Here is a 14,977-nt window from a genome sequence, read left to right as displayed (position 1 = left end):
TGTTACAATCTCCCCTTGCTCATGCACATAGACTGTGCTATAGGAAAGGCTCCACTTGGATTCACATAGGAATCATGAGTCCTATTTGTTACATGACATTCAGTTGTTACTTGACTTCTCAGCGGAGGAAGTCCTGCAGCCAAAGGCCCCTTTACTCTGCATGGTCCCTCTGACCTTGGCGCTGTGCTGGGACTACAGCCAGCTAAGGGACCCAGTGTTGATTTGTGCAGTACTGAGCAGCAGATTCAGACCCACCCACTCACCAGCTGTCAGGGAGAAGAGGCAGGAGCCTTCCCCACCCCTCTCCACCTACTGCCCCCCCACATAGTCAGGTCGTGAATCAACGACAGCGGTGACGGACCCACTCCCCGCCCCCACTCCGAATAACGGTCTTCTCCGGTCGGGGGAGGGGAGCAGGGCGCGTGGTGGGATCCGACGGGATGGGGCAGATGGGCAGGCAAGAGGAGCCAGCGATTGGGAGGCGGGCGGTGACCTCACATGAAGGTTCCGCCCCTTCCCTCTGACCCCTCCCCCTCGGCCGGCGAGCCGGGAGGAGGGTATATAAGGCGGGAGGCGGGCATCAGGGCGGGCCGGAGCTTGTTCGGCTAGTGAGGTGAGGGGGGTGGGGAGAGTGCTATAGCGTCGGCTCCGCCCCGCCCCGCCCCGCCCCGCCGTAGCGTCCTTTTCAGCCCAGCGGTGGCAGCAGCGAACTCAGGCGGTGGCGCTGAATCCTGCCGGCAGCTGCAGCGGCCGATGCCTGGCGCTATGGGTGGGGATGGCGGGCGGCTGCCGCCGCCGCCTCCTCCTCCTCCTCCTCCTCCTCTGTCCCCTTACCTCTCCAGCGGTGGCGGGGCCATAGGGGAGGCCAGGGCGGGGCCGCGGCTGCAGCTCGGCTCTGCCTGCCCTGCAGCGGGGCGTCTGGCAGTTGTACTTGGGCAGGGCTGCGCGGTGCTTGCTATGGGTGTGATGGGGGGCGGGGAAGCGGCCGCTGTCGAGGCTGCCTCTCGCCTCCCCTTCCCAGGGGTGTGGGCTGGGTGTGATCCCCGGGCTGGCGGGGGGGGGGGCAGAACACCACCCTTTTAATCTGCCCTTCTCCGCGAGCACCCTGTCGTGGCAGGCGTTGACGACGGAAGCAAGTACGGTTGCGAGTTTCCTCCTTCGCCCTGCTGAAGGGGAGTCGAGGGGCTAAGTACCAGGTGGCACCGCGCACCCCTCCCCCACCTTTGGTGGCCTGGGGATGGCGTGCCAAGGGTGGGGAATCGGCTGCTTGCCTCTCCCGTTTGCGGTTCCAGCGTGATCATTCTTCCCTGCCAGGCTGTGGCCGGGTGTTTACAGGCAAAGTTATTCATGAGCGTGAATCCCTCATTGCTAAGGAGGTGGATGTTAGCCTGAGAATCTAGTGCTTTGCTTATTGCATTCAAGGTTAAATCGCGCCGCCCCCCACATGTTTTAAACCGCAGCCTAATGTTATTCTTGGGCTGTGGTGCGGGCTGAATCTTTCTCAAGGATGTTTCTGCTGCTTTGCTTTCATGGCTAAAGTTGTGTTTTTCTGACCAATCCATTTTTCTGCTTCCAGTCGGTTAGTAATCCAGTGAAGCTAGAACTGCATCAGACCACTCTACTAGGAGTTAAGAGGGAGGAGACTTGATCTTCAGTTATACCAGTTAAATGTTTGTTGGGGATGGAGGCTGGGAGTGGACTCTGCAGCTGCTTACTTGCAGGTTTTTCCCCTGTGAGTGTGGGGAACTGGCCTAGTTTCAGATAGGCACTCGTGTTTCTGGAATCATCCCCCTGCACTGCTTATGTGAAGAATTTCTATTATCTGGATGGGTAGTGATAAGTATCCAATGTAAAGCTTTTCCTGTTTTGATATCCCTGCTGCTGAGCTTCTCAAGGGAATGAGGGAGAAGAAATGAGGATTCTATCCTGCTTTTTATATGGGTTTTTACTTCTGTGTTAAGGCTTTTAATATCATAAATACCAACTAGTATAAATGCTGTAATTTTAAGGGCAGGACAGCTGAACAAACCATTTTTTGGCAGGTCCATCTGTTTCAATGGTGCAGCTTTCCCAATCCCCTTTCCGCTGCCCATCGCCTTCAGGTCACTCGGAAGTTGGGGAGGAGGAGAGCATGAAGCCTGCCAAACAGCAGGTGACTCCTGGTCAGCCTGAGGAGAACCAGCTTCCCCTGAGCCCCCTGCAGTCTGCTCTGAACTCTGCTGCCACCCCTTCCCAGGCATATGAGACTTACATTGAAAATGGACTTATTTGTCTCAAACACAAGATCAGGAACATTGAAAAAAAGAAGGTAATGTAATTCTTTGCTATGCTGAGGAAACTGATATTTACATATGCCCTTCAGGTTACAGCTTGTCAATAATAAACTTTAAATCCCACAAGGAGAATCTATTTAGGTATAGTGATATAACATAATGGGGTTGCTGCAGCAACCCCAAAATGTCAAAAGTGTTCATATTCAGTGGTGGCTCTGAATAAGTTGTCCTTTGTTTGGGATTTCATCAGTGTAATATATAGCACTAGTAATTTTTGTACACTTTGGTTTTTGCTTATATATCTTCTGAAAAGAGAAGTCAAGTTGGTTGTTTATAATTGCATATTTTTGTAACAATACTATCTCCAGTACAGAAGTAGAGTAAATACATATAAATAGCTAGATAAGTCTGCTTCAAACCCATCTGTTTTTAGTAGTTTTATTGTATAATGGCTGTAGTTCTCAAAGCTTGATTAGTGTATGCGAGACTACCCTCTTACTGAGTAAACAAGCTTTACAAAAACATGCAGTTGATATTAAGATCCAGCGATGCATGTAAAGTACAGATCAATAAAATTGCTTCCCCTGATTCATAAATGCACAGTCATGTTAAATAGGTAGTGCCCTTAACTTATAGATGTTGTGACCTGGGCTCCACAAGCGTGTAGCATCTTGCAGAAATTATTCCCTTTTCATTTCTTGTCACTTTGGGTTTTTAATAAAAAGCCAAGCAGTCTGGTAGAACTGTCCACTTGAAGGACTTTAGGAGATGTGGGGTTTCTGTTAGTGTAAGTGAATGTTAGACAAATGAATAATTCATATTACAACTGAAATGTTGTTCGATATGGCACTTACTTTGTCAAGTTTTCACATGTAACTTTTAAACACTTGGTGAGAATTCTTTCTGTGCCATCAATTAAGGTCACCCAATCTAAGTTCATCAGAAAGCTTTTTTAAGCCTCAGAGTTCAAACTTTTAATATTTTTGGCTTCAAACCTGTATTTGGCTAAGACAGATTCCTGCACATAGCTTGTGTTAGACAACAGCCTGGTGCCCTGACTTCTGCTGGAGTGTTTCCTCCAGCAGCTTTAATTGCCATCTACTTTACAGTGTAGTCCATCTGCACAAATAAATACATTTAACCTGGGTATTTTCCCTAGTATGCTTAATGCACATGCATGGGAAGAATTACAGTGGGGCCTCTCATAATCATGTAGAAAGTAGTTGAAAGAGGACTGTTTTCCTTAGCTGCTTATGCTCGTATCATTACATCTGAGTAATATTTTGTTGCCTGCATACTCAAGAGGTAGTATTCGCTACTATGGTCAGCAGTGCTGAATTTCTTAACTTGGTACAAATATTACATAAACTGTACAAGTTTGGCAAACAGTATGTATGTATTAAGGCTATTGAACAAAGGAGCCTTTAGATTTTTGTATATAATGAATTTAGCAGAAATATTAGTCCCTACACTAATGCTGATTGAGTTGAGACTGGAAGGAGAATTAGGATGGATAAGGCAAGATGAAGATTAGTCAAACAAAATTCTAAATACACTGCATGTAGAACCTTGAAGGACCTTCAGGTTTTTTGGTCTGAGAATAAGGTAATCTGAATAGGAGCCTCCAGTGGAGTATAGTTCAGGAAAGCAAGACAAGTGTCCTTCCTAAAAGAAGGATTTGAAGGCATTGGGGCTCCTATCTTACGGATAAGGTAAGGCCGTTTAAAGGCTTGGCAAGTGATATGAAAGGCATGACAGTGCAAGTGAGATCAATAAGACGGTAAGACAAGACGAAGTGGCATGTCAAAGCATAATATATGTAGTGGGTAGTAATGTCTTAAATCTGGGCAGAGTTGTGAAGTGACTTGAAAGAGTAGAAGCCTGAAGTTAATGGGGAGTATGTACAGAACCAGTGAAGTGACTTTTGTCTGCAGCATGTCAACTTAAACCACAGATATACATGCAAAAGCTGACTCTTTTTTTTGCCCTATTACGTATACATAATCAGTATATAACTGAGTGAGAATCTTTTTTTATAGCTCAAACTTGAAGATTACAAGGATCGTCTGAAAAAAGGAGAAACTCTCAATCAGGACCAGGTGGTGAGTTTGGTTACCTGTCTTGTTTTATGTTGGATAATGTTTAAAAGTTTGACATGTTCAAAATAAGTCTGAAGCTGCTGAGGATTCCCATGGGAGGACTGTTAGCAATGCTAGGTTTATGGAGACTGCCCTAAGCATCACCAGAGAGCTTGCAAAATGGTATTCACAAAACAAAATGAAATAGGCTTTTATGTGATATGCAACTTAAAGTGACAGTTTGGAGGCCCTAAAAGTTTTTTAATTTTGGTTGTACCTATGCTAAGAGAAATTCAAACTTAAGGCAGTTAGCTTGACATTACCATGTGACTGTCTTCACTGTATATACCACTGGCTTAATTTAGGGAGCACTAGTAGCAAGATTACAATATTGCAGTTACCTGACAGGTATAGCATCAAGCTTGAATTCAGAAGTTTGATAAAGACCAGTGTGGAAGTACCATGCATTAAAATCACACTTATTAGCCTCCACAGGTGTCCTGTATGTAACCCACAATATACCCCTCAGTGCTCTACTCTGGCTGCTGCTCTCCAGCTAATTAGGTAACAGGAAGACCATGAATTTCAAAACAGGAGCAGCAAGCCTGTGGATATGGGCTCATGTTTGTATGAGAGCCTGAGGAATGTCTGTATTTGCTATTAGAGCTGTGAGCACATCTACCCATTCAGATGGCCCCTGCATGGAGTTTGTGGCTCTGTCTCCACACTTGGTATTTGTTTTCTGCACTGCCTGACACCAGCTGCTGTCCCAGTGCACCATCTGGCAACAGCTGTTGTGGGCAGTTGTGCTTGTATAAGACAGAGAAACTTCTCAGCGGTTTACGTTTGTGCATGAACCCTCTTCCCTCCAACAGGCACCACACATTCAGGGTCTTTCCCATGCTTAGCTACATTACACAGAACCCCTAAACCAATAAAAGGGCATGTCTACCATTGAGTGCTGATCCTGCTGCCAGGCAGCACTGTCAGATTGTGTTTAGGGCTCCAAGGGTGGGTAAGATATTTGGGGGCTTGCTGCTGGTATGGGGGTTGGGGGGGAGGTCTTTGCTGACAGCTAAGATACCTGCAGAGGACCACTTCAGCTGGGCCCCCACTGAACTGCCCACAACATGCCCATAACATGTGACCACTCGGGCTTGCAGCCATCAAGGGGAAGTCTCCCCTAGTGGCTAAGATAGTCCTGGGGGGCGTGGACTACTTCAACATTCCAAGCAACTCTGCAGCTGCAGACCACAGCACCCCCTCCATACTCCACCAAAAATATTTTTGGGAGCTTGCTGTCCGTTGTAAACACCTGCTGGCTTTATTTCATTTTTAGAATCTTTTTGCTAATAGATATGTCTTCATGCTTTGACCCCTCTTAAACACAGGCACCATGGGGCTAGTTGAGATTCCAGTTTGTTATAAGTGGAGTGAAATATACACTGAAATCACCTGTATTGGCAATATCTGTATAATGAAAGGGGAAGTCAATGTTTTTCCCTAGACTTTTCTGACCTCTCATCTTTGAGGATACAGTCGGGTCCCTGTATTTTCAGGGGCTGGCTGCAATCACAGGAGCAGGGACACTCAGTGAATGGCCAGATGAGAATTCAGCTACAGCAGAGGTTTCTGTGAACCTCTTTGCAGTCTGTGTGGATGCCCAACTTTTCTTCCTTTCGATGGGGGAAAATGGACATTTTACTTAAATGGGAGGGGAATGAGGAAAATGAAGTGTGGGAAGATGATAAAGACCAGTGAGCATACCCAGAATGCTACAGGGATGAGGGAACTGAGATAGGTTCCAACAGTGCACTGCTGGAACAGTTGATACTGCCATGCTCAAATTGCAAATAATGAGTCCACTTTGTGAGGAACATGTGGAATGTGAGGATGGTCAAAGTCAAACTTAAGACCAGCATTACAAATTGATATCAAGTCAAATTTCTGGTAGTGCAGACAGCCTTTGAAGTAGGTATCAATGTAAATCAACACTGTTCCAGGGCAGGTATTAAAGACCATTTCTTTTAAGCAGATGTTCTCCAGATATCAGTCTGTTACACTTTCAAGCTGAGATTTGCAGTTGCAGTCTTTGGGGTGCTAGGGTCTATCTACATTGGGAAATGACATGTTAAAACACAAGTCAGTTGTGGTGGCATACATGTGGCCAAGCAGTTGGTGTGAATAGGGATGGAGTTATTAACCATGATCTAACAGACATTAACTTAGCCATGACCAGCTGAGGTGATCCTAATGTCTTTTCTGAGCTCTTCAAAACTGTTTGAACATCATTTCTGGGGAATCCTGCATCACTGCTGAAGTACAGAATGTCCCCCCAGATTTTTTTGTTTCCTGCAGAAAAATTTCTGGCAGGAAGCCACAAAAGTAGTCACCTGTTCCTGGAGCAGCTGTAGAGATGTAGGTCACCGTGGCTAGAGTGAATGGGATGCATTGCCTAGATTGCTATTGCTTCATGCATGACGTGGGTGTTGGGACGCTTGTAAGGAGCTAGGCATGGGGCAGTTTGTCTCCACTCAAGCAGACCAGAGTGAAGCAGCTTATTTGCTTAATAGTTTTTGTGAATTCCCACAAGATTATAAAACAGGGGTAAGAAGTTTTTAAGGCACCTTTACATTGACAAGGAAGTGTAAAGGACATTATGGACTTACAAATGCTTGAGTGATTAGAAATGTGTTTGCTGAAATTTCCTAGCAAAATGGCTTCCATGGACTATTTGATACTAACCTTTCTGGAGGTGATCAGTAGCCAATGTAAATTAAATTTGATTCCCAGCCCTCACTTGCTAGTCAGTTGCCTATGACTTAGCACTGAGCATATGGCCCTGTATTTGTTCAACTAATAAAAAAATCAAACCTAGCTACATTACTGTTAGGCAAGAGGTTTTGGGGTCGTCTTCCCATGCTCACTGCTTCTCCATCCATTGTATTGTTTAAAAAGATTATTGAAATGATAAAAATGAGTGGTTTTATGCAATATTTTGACAATGCATGGAATTTTTAACTTTTTGCTGCAGAATACCACGTTATACTCCTGGGGGGGTATAACTTCAGTACAGAAGTCTTGAGGCAGCCTAGGTAGCCTTGGCAGCAGACCTATCTGAAGGTGGCTATTAGTGTGCTGATCAGGAGCATAGTTATCAGTGTCTGTCCCAGTGTGATCAACTGCATCAATGAGAGCTCCAGCTGGAGTCCTACTTGCCAATGGCAGATACTCACTGCACTCCTCCTGGACCATAACAGTTAAACTCCTCCTATAAACAGGATGGGTTGGGTTTTTTGGTGATTTAAATCAAGTTAGCAGGAAGCTAAGACTGATTGCTTAAGGTGCACCACAGACTACTGTAAACAATTAGTCTCCTGCCTTGTATACTTCTACATGACTAAGGTTCCGAGGTGCTATGGTAATACAAATACTAAATACAAGAAATTGAACTCAATCCTATTTGTTGTGACACCTATAAAACTGGTTTCCCTCTTGTTTATAGCTAATGTTTACCTGTGCCTCAAATATTCTTAATCGGAGTATGAGGTTAAATTTACGTTGCAAATTCTGTTTTGTTCTGAGGCTAACTTTAGAGACAGTCATCTTGAAGGCAAGTTCCAGATCTAGTTTCTTAAACTTGAGTTCAATGTGTCTACTTCATGGTGCATGGAAACCAAGTAGGGGCATCAGTATTAAATTAACTGATGCTTGCTTGAACATCTTTGTCCAAATGCAAGCACAATTCTTTTGTAATATCTCTTTGAATATATTAAGTGATTAAAAAGCTCTTATCCAATATTTCTCATTGGAAACTGGCTATTGAATATAAGAGCATGACACTATCAGATTTGACCAAATAGTGTGTGGTCTCAAGATTCTTGCCGTAAGTGAAGTCATTAGAATGAAACAGTTTAACTTAGCGACATCTGTTAAAGTGTCTAGCAGAAATATGGATTGAAGATATGATCTATTTTAAATTGATGAACCTAAATGAAACTAAACTGTCAACAAAAAGCAGTCAAGTAGCACTTTAAAGACTAACAAAATAATTAGGTGAGCTTTCATGGGACAGACGCACTTCTTCAGACCATAGCCATACCAGAACAGACTCAATAGTTAAGGCATAGAGAAGCAAAACAGTAATCACAGTTGACAAATCAGAAAAAAAAGTATCAAGGCAAGCAAATCAGACAGAGGGGTGGGGGAGGGGAGGTCAAGAATTATATTAAGCCAAGTATGCCAAAGAGAATTAATCTAATTATTGACTCGACTCCCCCTTCCCCCCACTCTCTGATTTGCCCACCTTGATTTTTTTTTTTTCTGATTTGTCAACTTTGACTACTATTTTGCTTCTCTGTGCCTCAAATATTGAGTCTGTTCTGGTATGGCTATGGTCTCAGGAAGTGGGTCTGTCCCACAAAAGCTCGCCTAGTTTTGTTAGTCTTTAAATTGCTACTTGACTGCCTTTTTGTTTTGGTAGTTTGATAGACTAACACGGCTCCTTCTTTGTTACTAACTAAACTGGTGCCTATAAGGGAAGGACTGCTTACCTTTATGCAAGTACAACTGATTACATTGCAGCCCTTTCTGATTCTAAATGCTTTTTTATATTGGTAAATTCTGGTCAAGGTCTAACCAACATTTAGTCTTTTACTTTTACGTATTCTCCTTGAGGTGTTTACGGAACTGAGACTACCAAGATCAGGCTCCCAGTTGAAGTGATATGACTGCACTGAATTGACAGCATCTTTTTAAGCCAACTTCACATGTATATTACAAAGAGTCTGGATTAATTGCTTTCACTCTGGATTTTGCTTAATACCAAAATGCTGTGATGATTAAACTTGAAGATACTGTCTGAGTTTTCACCTCCAAAGCACTTTCAACTTAGTGATTCACATTGGGATTGCAGTACACAAGCTTCATGAAAAATAGACTTGGGTATTTGACTGGCATAAAGTACCTTAAGCTGCATTATTTGGTCTCAGGAGAACTAAGCTCTTTGGTTAGAGGTGTAAAGAAGCAGATATGATTCCTTTTTTCAGATGTGACTTCTAGGGGGGGAACTTCAAAAAGCATTTTATGAACATGATACTGCTACATAAACCTGAGTTACTTTGAGAAAGTTAAGAGTAGCTTCAGATTCTGTGCTTACAAAATACATCAAGATACAAAAGCTAGTTTATAACTTGCTCTGAGATCTATGTAGGAAAGGGAAAGCTGACTCATTTGGGAAGTTTGGGCACCATCATAAACCCAATCTGGATAAGGCAGCATTGTGCCACTTGTCCTACAAACCTGTCTGAAAGGATAGTCCCTGCCCTGGAGGGTTTTACCTTGAATTAGAGTATGGGGAAATGATGAAAGTGGCTAAACCAATAGTCTCGCTAACCTCAGATGTGGTAATCTTGTGTTAAAATAGGAAGTGTTCAGATGAAGTGACTTAAAAGCTGACATCAAAATATCAGCCTGTAATAAACTTTCTAATTTATCCTAAGTACTAATAGTTGAAATAACATTTACTAAGGAGAATTGTTAGGATTTAGCCACAGATCAAGTGCATGTGCTGCTAGGTTGATATCTGCCTGTTTCAGGAAGCAGTGGAGAAATACGATGAAGTAATACACAACTTGGAATTTGCCAAGGAGCTTCAAAAGACTTTTTCTGGACTCAGCCAAGATGTAAGTAAAACTACTTCTTTGTGCTCAACATCTCTCTGAACCTGTTACACCAAAGTTGAAGCTGTGTAACCACCAATCTAATGTGCTAATCTAAGATGATAAACCTGGTAGTCATGATTTACAGCTGAGCCTCACTTTCTATAATGCTAGCTAGTAGTTGTAACCTTTTTAATTTTTGTTTTATGGCTAGCTAACATTGACACAGAATAGCCTCAACCTATCTGTAAAGTTGAAATCTTGTCTGCGGTGGCAAAAATGTGATCAAGTTATAGGGTCTCTGTAGGCATTTGCATAGTGTTGCTAGAACATAAAGGCCAGTGAGCTAAGAGCATATAGTAGCATAAAACTATTGCTGAAATAACATTTATCCAAAGTGCTGTCAGCTTCCAATGATTCCAATGTGTTAAGTGGATAATCAAGTTGTATGATGACAACCCTTTTGACAGTCTCAGTTTCAGGATTCGGCTCTGAATTTTTAGTGGGCCAAGTGCTGTAGAAGTTCATTGCAGAAGATGGATTATACTTCAGCTGTATGCAAAAGGCAAAACTCAGTCTCCAATCATGCTGGTTGCTTTAGTTTCAAACATAAGAACAAATGGAAAAGTGGTAGAAATATGGTGTATGAAGAGTCAAACACAATGCAAAATCGCCCAATATTTGGGGCTCAGTTCTAGAAGTGCTCATGTTCCAGTACCTGATACATTGCTTTACTTAAAGGATTTGCCCATTAGGTGAGACTTTGAAGTGGCTTTTAGTAGAAATTAGCCTAGTGGTGTTTTGGCAGACCTCCTCCTCAAATTCTAGTCCAGGGCTGAGAGAAGGATACTACACTTTGAATTATTACACTGCTTTCTCCTGCCTTATCTGGGATATGAAGGTTCCTTGAAAACAGGCTTTCATCTTGAATAGGATGTAAACAGTCTTTCTAAGAAGTCTTTCCTCTGGTCATTGTATTTGTTTCGGGTACAAGTTTTCTTTCACTAACCTACAAGCTAAGAAGACTGAATAGTCAAAAGGCTGTTTCTAGAGTACCTGAGTCCTACATGCAGTGTTACCATAATGAATTACAGCCATCATTAGTTTTTCAAACTCGTCTGTATTTTGCTCAAATTTAACATGTACTCTTACTTACCATATTGCTGTTTTTTATGTCACTCTTCTTCTCTGGGGTATATTAGATGTTTACACAGTTAAAAGCTATATATAGCTAGGTATGCCCTTGTATTGAAGTTTAATCATTGGATACTCAGTCTTCCTGCCAAGTATGGATTCTGCCATAGCTTTGTTCTAGAAGTGAGTGCTTACAAAACTCCTTTCAGCTCTTCCATACAGCAGTGTAACAAAGGGAATACCTGTTAGTAAGTCAAAGTCCTCATTGTTGCTCAATAGTTAAAGCATCTTAAGTGTACTTCTATTTAGTTCTTGAATTTACAAATCACTGAACTTCTGCAGCATAACTTGATGTTACACAGTGATGCAAGAGCATTGCCTGGAATACACAAGGGAGCTATATGTTGCCTAAAGTACTTGTTAAGACTTGGAATTAAATATTTGTTAATACAGGAAAATCAAAGGAATGTTTGTGGGCTTCTGATGCAATCAGTACATAGATTCCTAGTTGTAAGAAATATTCTTTCAGTAGTAAATAAGGAATAGTATGACTTACAATATGAAATCTTTCCTTGTGTTCTGGACCACTTTTGCATTCACTATATAGCATTCATAATTATATACTTCAGTATGTAGTCATCTAAAATCTACTAAGGGCAAAATACCACTGATTCATGATACATGGAATTCATGATACAGTTAAAATCATGGTTTTTAATTACTCTAATGTCCTAGTTTGCAAACATCTGATGCATCACTGGTATGAGAGCTGACTGCTAAATGTTTTAGTTCATGTCAAAGAGGAGATTACTATCAAGTGAAGGGTTAGAAACTGATGGTCAAATTTGCTCCTGAAGATTTAGAAACCTGCCAAGTGTGACTTAAAGTGCCTGAATTAGCTGCTTTTTGTAAATTGCATTAAGTGCATAAAGGAGTTGTGTGGTGGCCACTGGGTTATTTTAGTGGGGGTTGTGGCACTTCTGCACTGCCATAGTGGCACTGCCCTTTAGAACTGGATAGCTGCTGTCTGGGAGCCTAGGTTTGAAGGCAGAGCTATCAGCAGCAGCACAAAAGGATGGTATGGTATTGCCATCCTTATTTCTGCACTGCTGCCTGGGGTCTTGTTCAACAGCTGCTACTCTCCAGATGCCCAGCATTTAAAGTAGCCATTCAGAAGTAAGGGTGGCATGAGTTATGGTATTGCGGCTCTACTTTTGCACTGCTGCTGGCTGGGTGCTCCCTTGAGAGTTGGGCACTGAGCCTATATGACAGCCATTGCTCTCCAGTTGCTCTGCCCTGAAAACAGTGCCAGAAGTAAGGGTGGCAATACAGGGTTATTTTAGGAGGGTCAAAGTGATGCCCCTGCAACTCTTTTGGGTTAGAACCTCCAGTTTGAGACACCCTGGTTTCCTCATGAAATCCAAAGTGTAGAGTAAAAGGACGCAAGACCAGACTTCACTGTCCATGATGTGCTTTGTGTGGCTGTGAGTTTGGTAGGGCCTTAATCAGTTATTCCCTTTCTAGTGGGCCAACTCACTGTTGTATTCCAACAGCTGCTGAAAGCACAGAGGAAGGCTCAGCGACGGGAGACTATGATGAAGCTTGAAGCAGAGAAGAAAAAGCTGCGTACAATACTGCAAGTCCAGTATGTGCTGCAGAACTTCACTCAGGAGCATGTTCAGAAAGACTTCAAAGGTGGCTTGAATGGTGCAATATATTTGCCTTCTAAAGAACTAGACTACCTCATTAGACTTGCAAAACTGATGTGCCCAGAAAGAAATGAGAGCCTGAGGTAGGTTAACTTTTCTTACTAATCAGTTTCCTAAGTCATATGAAAACATGTCATAACTGTCTCAAAATAAAATATAGCATGTTCTAAAAAAACTTTAAATAACCATCTATTGGAGCAGTAATTTGGGATCTGGCACATGGCAAGCTTACCACTTCTCTGACTTGCCCATGTGCAGTTAACATGGTCTGTCTGCCCAGTGCATAACAATCAGACTTTGCATTCTCAATACTGGCTGGGCAGCTTCAGTTCTGTTACTGTGCCACTGCATGCAGGTCTAAAGGGCAGAGCTATTCTTCTGCTCTTCTGTTTTTAGTCACCACCTGCTGTGGTCATTGGAACCCTGTTAAGTGCTAGACTTCTCTGCTTTGTATATAAATTTAGTCTGGCTAGCATGGTTGCTTTAAAGATTAAGCTAAGACACTTTGAACTGATGGGTTTTAGTGTCTGTCTTGTGTATGGCTTTTGTGGCATTCTCTCAGGACTAAGTCAGGTTGTTCCTGTGTTTGAAGCCTGTGCCAGTGAGTGACCAACACAATAGTTGCCTGAAGTTCTTGGGTAAGACAGACAATCAGTGCTAGACTTGCAAGGAGTTAGTCTCTAATGAAGGATAGGGAGGTTAGGCTGACATCCTTTTCATGAAGGCAGCACTCTATCTACCATCAGAGCTGCCCTGGTTTCACTTTGTGTGGAGTACTGCAACTTATGTGAGCAGTATGTCTCTGGCTTCAATTAAATCCCATTTCTGATCTCACTCTTCACTACTGAGTGGAAAAATGTAAGTCTTGAAAAGAAGCCCCAGCCAGATGTCTTTGCTGTCAGTGTCTGCTAGGAGGGATGAGGAGAATTGAGGTGCACCTGAAACCTAAGCACTGAGCCACAATTTTAGAAAAGCTGATACAATTTGATCCAGTGCTGCAGAGGACTACCAGATACCCTGCCAGAAGCAATAGTTTTTGTCTACATCACAGTGACTGTCTTGATGCTGACCCTCCCAGAAGCATGTGGGTGGCAGTAAATTTACTGTTTAGCAGCACAGGAGTTGGATCCCTTAATGGCATTAACCTATCTTGTACTGACAGTTCAATCTTTAGTGCTTCAGTAGCCTGCTTCCAGCATAGGTAGTCCCTTGGTACTGTCAAAGGGGAAAACCTGTAACAATGGTGAGGTCCCCTGCTGTGAGCAGGCTTTCAGCATCAGTCCTGGGCACAAGCTAGGTCACTCAGTAGTAGGTGGGATATAAGCCTTCCTAATCAGACTCTCTGAGGTATAGTTTTTCAAAGCCCAAAGCAGAACCTCGGGACTTCTTTACAAATTCTTTCTCCTTGCCTGCCCTCCCAATCAATGGCAACTACCATGAGAACACGGCTAGGTCAGTAGCATCTGACCACATGTCAATAACTAGAACCATAGTTTTTGCAAGCAGATTTCTGCTTAACATCTGAAGTCTTCAGGTTTTCTTTGTGAAGACAGAATATTATCCAGGACTTAGTTTGAGTCCTTCTCTTCTTTCAAGCCAGATAGAGAGCAAGTTCTTTGGGATTGAAGTCTCTGACGTCCCCCTTCAAATCTTTAGGCTTGTGCACAGCTGCCATAATTAGAAAGCACTATCAGTACCTGCAGATGTACTGGTATTCAGTTCCATCTCTTTGACAGGACCTTGGCATTGGCCTCCTTCTCTTGCTGCTTCAACTCCAGTTCCAGTCCTTTCAAGAAACAAAGTACAAAGCAGTCATTTTGATGGTTGATGGAGTTTGCCATGTCAGCCTCTCTCTCAGACCTAAACACCTTCACCTGTTCAACTTTCATTTCCACAGTGTTGAGGTCTGAACTATTTGGACCTGTGGGAATGAGACATTCTCTAGTTTGCTTTTACCCCTTTCTCCATCCCACTTCAAGGACCACTTACAAGATGTTCCTCATTCATGAAGTGTGCTCACTTGGGAGCTATAGAGTAGATTCCACATGGTCTCAAAGGAAAGGAGTTATTTAACCCTCATGAAGTAGAGAAGAGGATTTCAAACCAATCTGTCACCGAGCAGG

General features: G+C 43.0%; 1 protein-coding gene across 7 annotated transcripts in view; it reads left to right on the top strand.

Annotated features, from left to right (window-relative positions):
* The first annotated feature begins 694 nt into the window (after positions 1-694).
* The window catches only part of CAPRIN2 (caprin family member 2), a 56,652-nt gene continuing 42,369 nt past the window's right edge, over positions 695-14,977 (top strand). For all 7 annotated transcript variants that reach the window (XM_075006584.1, XM_075006557.1, XM_075006550.1 and 4 more), the window contains exons 1-5: positions 695-769; positions 2,043-2,308; positions 4,313-4,375; positions 9,949-10,035; positions 12,699-12,937. In XM_075006584.1, coding sequence (XP_074862685.1) covers positions 754-769; positions 2,043-2,308; positions 4,313-4,375; positions 9,949-10,035; positions 12,699-12,937 — 671 coding nt within the window. In that variant the 5' untranslated portion in view covers positions 695-753. The remainder of the gene's footprint in view (positions 770-2,042; positions 2,309-4,312; positions 4,376-9,948; positions 10,036-12,698; positions 12,938-14,977) is intronic.

Source organism: Carettochelys insculpta, chromosome 1 (genome assembly GCF_033958435.1).
Source record: "Carettochelys insculpta isolate YL-2023 chromosome 1, ASM3395843v1, whole genome shotgun sequence".
In the NCBI taxonomy this organism is placed as follows: domain Eukaryota; kingdom Metazoa; phylum Chordata; order Testudines; family Carettochelyidae; genus Carettochelys; species Carettochelys insculpta.
The sequence above is the reverse complement of the archived record's forward strand: the minus strand, read 5'-3'. Positions and strand labels throughout refer to the sequence as shown.